This window comes from Sphaeroforma arctica, assembly GCF_001186125.1.
Source record: "Sphaeroforma arctica JP610 unplaced genomic scaffold supercont1.199, whole genome shotgun sequence".
Classification (NCBI taxonomy): domain Eukaryota; class Ichthyosporea; order Ichthyophonida; genus Sphaeroforma; species Sphaeroforma arctica.
In genome coordinates, this window is record NW_014040359.1 from 100309 (window position 1) to 105890 (window position 5582).

Genomic DNA, 5582 nt, shown 5'->3' on the forward strand with positions numbered 1-5582 from the left:
ATTTAAAATAGAAAATTTAATAATATATTTCTCCAATTAAATGTGTACAATTTAAGTTCAAAATTGATTGATGATGCTTCTGTATATTTGCAAAATAAAAATTTTAAAGCATCACTTTCCAATAGCGTACTGTTGACTTAACTCGCGATTTCACCGAGCTATGAACTGATAGTTTCACGTGCTCTAAGATCGTGTAAAGTATGTGCATTATTTTTCTTTCAGAGACCTGCCAAAGTAGCAAAATCTCTGGGCTTCATAACTTTTGGCAATGAGTATGAATTGATTATTAGGAATCTAGTATTTTAATCACCAGTAGAAGTAAGTTTCTGAAAAGACCCAGGTAGTATTGTACTGAAGTATTACCCTAAAAGCAGGTGTGGTCTGTACATGGATTATCGAGCCATGACAGAAACTAGATGATGGGAAATAGTTGTGTATTCTCCTGATGAAAAAAATAGTTGACGGGAAATAATCATACAATTTCCGCTGCTCCTGTATATATATAAATAAATTCCCAATTTAAAAGGTCAATCAGGGTTATGAGCCACACTCGAAACAAACGTGAACACTCCTCGGCGTATAGCTGTATGAAGGCTCCTGTTGCAGAATGTCTAAAAATCACGCCGCATTCGTGCATAAGAGCGCACGCATGGTCGTTTCAATGTTTTGTTTTTTTTGCTGTTTTGCCCTAATTTTAAGCACAAATAGTATTTTCTTTTCTTTTCTGAACTCTCAATCGTAGAATTGTGATTTCTTCGACACGGATCTTTACAACTAAAGTGCTAGAATATGCTTTGCTCATAGAACCATTCTCAATTGTTTTTCACAAACCGATACCCATGTGCATTCCTGCTTTAGTATAAGCACACGACTTTCATATCAGTCTGTTTCTTCAATAGAATGTTTTGTAGACGAGACTGGAAAATATGTTCCTAAGACTCTTAATACATGGACCATGTAAGCTTCATCAATGGGACTCGTATATACGAGTCCGGATTATCATTATATGTAGATGGAGCTTTCCTCCCGGAGAGGCTTTTCCTTGGCCATGAACTACCCATGCCATAAACACTCTGTGCAAATCACCATCAGAATCAACACTTTATAGATCTACTGGTGACAGTCCAACAACTTATTATGTCCGATACTCTCAACCGAACCAAGCTGCATTTTTTTTTACTGAATTTCATCGAATTTGTTGAACCAGATAACGCGGAAAACCGAACTGCAATCGAAGGAACACACCATGCACCAACAGAGCGAGGCGGCATTCTAATCGTGAATCCACGATATACTTCAGGAATGTACCATCAGTCCGACACAACACGAAAATACAACGTACAGTCAACACCAAAAGGGATGACGGGCCGACAAAAATATTTCATCAGGAAGGGGAACCACGGCATTCTCAGCGCTGGCGAGGATGACACACGAGCACACCAGCATGTTGACACTACTGAGTAGAAGAGCGACGAGACCAAGCAACAAACCCACATCATCAGGTAACAAAGTAAATCCTGGCACAATCGCAACCCAATCAGCAAGCAGGATGATAGAAGAATACTGAGCATCACACGCCACATACAGTAAGGAATTTATATACTAGTAAGTCATATAACAAGTTTACAACTACGCTTACAGTGAGCGGGTGTCATTACCTTTTTTTTTTTTTGAAACGAAAAGAGTCATGACATCCCCTTACTTTATGCACAGTCAAAAAAAAAATGCAAAACAAATAGGTAGTATATATTTATGTGTTGTTTGTTTATTTATTGGATCATTCAATCTGTGGTACAAAGATACTTGATCGTACCCCTTCAAGGATGAAATAATCATCCAACAATAGCGTATTCTTAATCAATTACCACCTGAGTGTTGCAACTAGATCATACTGTAGCGTGAGCTGTTCATGGCGGTGAAGCCGGTCGTGTGTGTGGCGTTAGATTGCGTGGGCATTTAGTAGCCCGGAGTGTTCGGAAACTCCTATGCGTTAGTCTTAATCAATTACCACCTGAGTGTTGCAACTAGATCATACTGTAGCGTGAGCTGTTCATGGCGGTGAAGCCGGTCGTGTGTGTGGCGTTAGATTGCGTGGGCATTTAGTAGCCCGGAGTGTTCGGAAACTCCTATGCGTTAGTATGCGGTGTTAAGAACCCGCTAGAGGTATATTAACCTCATATATAAGAAAGGTTCTTAAATAACGAAATCCATGCCCCAGCTTCCCTATTAGAAGGAAATATGATAAAAACTTGTTAGGGCGGATGGGATTGGAAGAGAAGGAACTAAGATGAGAGATCATATCCATGATCTCTTGTCCTATATACCGTTTCTGCTAAGGGATGGTATTCTACGGCATGTTCGGTGATTGGGAAGCAGATACAAACTATTTGAGGGTGCTTCCTAAATCTCTTAAAATAAAATTTAATAACTAATTAGCAAGCAGCACCCGTCATAACTTGCTAATTACTCCCGTTAACCGAATTCGTCTTCAACACTTTGCGTCGGACGTATGTCATGATAGAAGCTTTTGAGGCATCATAAATCTAGTGCGGATCCCTCCATTACTAGACCGTGTCAGTACGGGCTTTTTTCGGGCGTCTTAAGTTCATTGCACCGAGTCTGCCGTGAGCTGGTGTGTCGTCCAATACCTTTTTTGTAATCGTCGACGCTCTTCACGTTCTTCTCTTAAGTGGGCCCTTTGAGTATATATCTGCTTAAGTTGCTGCGATCACCGAGTGATAACTTGCTACAGAGCCGATTTCAATATACATTATGTTGGCGATATTTGCATCCGGTACCCCGAGACTGAAGCAAGCCTGCGCAAAATCTCTTCAGAAAACATGTCCCTGCACATTTGCAAGTAGTTGTGGTGATACCTCAGCCATCTGAAAGTCTTGCCGTACATACCTAATAGCAGCAGAGTCGCGGATTATGGGATGACAGTTGCAAGATGATTATGACAGATATCTCAGCAGAACTGGAATATGTCAGTTTCTACAATTATTAATGGTGAATTAGTTTTGCCTTCAGATGTAAGTCCTCTCTTGCGCTCGACGATATTGAAGCTGATAAGATTGAACCTCGCATCAAATTTTACCTGTGCAGACTGCACCGCCACGAGAGTGTCCTATTGATAACCGAACAGAATAAACCACAGTTATATCGCCTTAGTGATGTGCATCAATCAGCGTACACCGATACGCTTGTAAAGCCCATTCTGAAAGCACCTTAGGCTGATTGATCACTGGATTTTTCTCCTCCCGCTATTCCACTGAATATCCTCTGGTGATTCGAGCCCAGTCACGTTCCTCGTACCACTTCTTCGCAGTGTTGCTAATCGTTTGGTGTGGTAAATTAAATTCTCCCACCAAATTGCGGAAGCCCATAGAGGCACAACTATTACTGCTGGCGTTTGTTGGCTGCCTAGCTTTCGTAGGACTTGACCAACCTGCACTTCTGGCAAAGTAAGCAAGTGTATCTCCTGATCACAACGGATGTAGAAGGCATGTAACTCTCTCAGTGCTCCATATGCTGGTAATATGTTACTGAGAACAGATATTTGACAGGTAATGTTATCATCCATTCCTGATACAAATGGATAATATCTCCTGAGCGATATGTCCAAGTTAAGCAGAGTAATTTCCTCGTGGGCTTAGCTCGTCCACTGTCAGATTGAGTTTGCCAGGAAGGTATGCCAAAGCGACAGACCTCAGGCAAAATTTCGCCAGTCGTCCTGCGAGGTCAAAAGACTCGAAGCGCTGCGCGTCTTTCGTAAGCTGTGTATTGCTGTCGATGAATGCGGCATCAGAAGCAGCAAACTGTACTAAGAGATTAGGCCCGATAAATTGAAATAATCTATCGCTAACACGAGCGTGCAAAGTCACTGATATGAGCCATCTCGCTTCTCATCGGTCCCACTTCCCTGCGAAAGTAAAACTCTCTTCCCGGCTGTCGATGAATAGTGTAGCCACCATAAATAACTTTCTTCGATGCGTCTGCTGTCAATTCCTGAACCGGTTCCCCAAATCATATCTAATTGCTGTCCATATTGTTGAGAAGTGTGTTCTGAGCTCCCATGTTTATGTTGCCCCCGACAGGGTTACCTTCAGATTTTTGACTTTCACACTATTGTGCTGTAATTTGGTAGGTATGATTTGATATTGGATACTGCAAACGATCCACACTGCCCTAGTCTTAGATATGATCGCCAAAGCTTTAGAAAGACGTTATGCTGCTTTGGCTGAAAATGAAGCCGTCATCCGAATCCGGTTTCCGTTCATGTCGATTAGAAGCCCTAGGTGCGCCAATAATCGTACTGGATTGTCCCAAACTCCCTTGCCGAGGGCCAGTTCTGAACTCAAATTTTGATTGAGTTCATTGATGTACTGTCTATTCTTTCTATTTTGTGAAGACATGCCAACAGCAGCAGGTCGTCTACATATAGAATAATTCGAATTCCCATCTTGCGGCACATTCTTCTCACTGAGTTCATGAGCTGGTGAAAATACTATGGAGAGATCGATACGCCCATAGAAAGCGCTAAAAAGCATCAAAGCTGCCCGGTACTGTCTCTAAATTGCCATAAATGTGGTTCTGCCACGCCCAAGGCGAAATCTTCGTTCTTGTAGTCGGCTAACAGCATATGGTCTATCCTCCGTGCCAATTTGTCTAAGCCCTCCATCCAGAATTTCTAAATTCGAGCCCTCTTGTTGATTGCTAACGGATCGAGTATGAGTCGCGCTCGAAGTCCATCCGACTTCAGAATCATGAGTGTGTTGTGTGTCAGGTATTGCTCCGATTCGTCGCACATCCTGATCACTCCCTGATTTCTGAGTCTGTCCAGCCCGTTCTTTCCATTTCCGGTGTTATCTCGGCTATCTATATCCATCGCCATTGATTCGGCCGAGGTGGAGGACCCATCGTCCCCCACTCTAGTCACTCCATACCTTATGGCATCGCAGATCTTCCTCCTCGTCTCGAATTTCCACGTTTTTTTATTTTGAATGTACATCTAGGTAGAGAGTTTCTTCTGGATTGGTAATTTAGGCTATCCCCACTACTCTTTTCTTTACCACTAGCTGTACCAAAGTTAATTTGAAACGGAGCATAATGCTTCGCTTCCCCTTCTATGCCTATTTTTCTTTCGCACTGTCTGTTGGCTTACACTTGCTCGCGTTGATGGTCACAAGTTCGTGCTGCCTTTTTCTTGAGTGTTGTAGAGCTTCTGAAGGGCAAAGTCGTACTGGCTGAAAGTATACGTCTACTGTTCCAGCAAGGCGGCGAAGTCACCTTCCTTTCCAAAGCTAGTTTGAAGTCCCGTACTAGTTCTGCAACCAAATCGATTAATGTGGCTTGGCGATGTTCGTCTATTTGCACGTTCTGTCTTGTTCTAGTTGATAGAGCGAAAAGTTGCACTAGTCCTTTATTCTTACGAACTCTTACTGTACGGGCACCCTCTGATAGCTGTAGAAATTGTTGAGTACATGGACGTGAAATTAAGCCCTTTTGAAATATCACGTGAGATTTAGTTGAGAAGACGTCTCAATTTAATCTTACGTTCTTTCGGGCTGATCCACCTATAT

The 5582-nt window shown here is 42.4% G+C and overlaps 1 protein-coding gene across 1 annotated transcript; it reads right to left on the reverse strand.

Moving 5' to 3' along the window:
- Window positions 1-4690: 4690 nt before the first annotated feature.
- Window positions 4691-5011, reverse strand: SARC_03773 (hypothetical protein; the record flags this gene model as incomplete). The annotated part of the gene is made up of 1 exon (XM_014302439.1): window positions 4691-5011. One exon carries the CDS (start codon window positions 5009-5011, stop codon window positions 4691-4693), a length of 321 nt encoding a protein of 106 aa, XP_014157914.1.
- Between the last annotated feature and the right edge of the window lie 571 nt (window positions 5012-5582).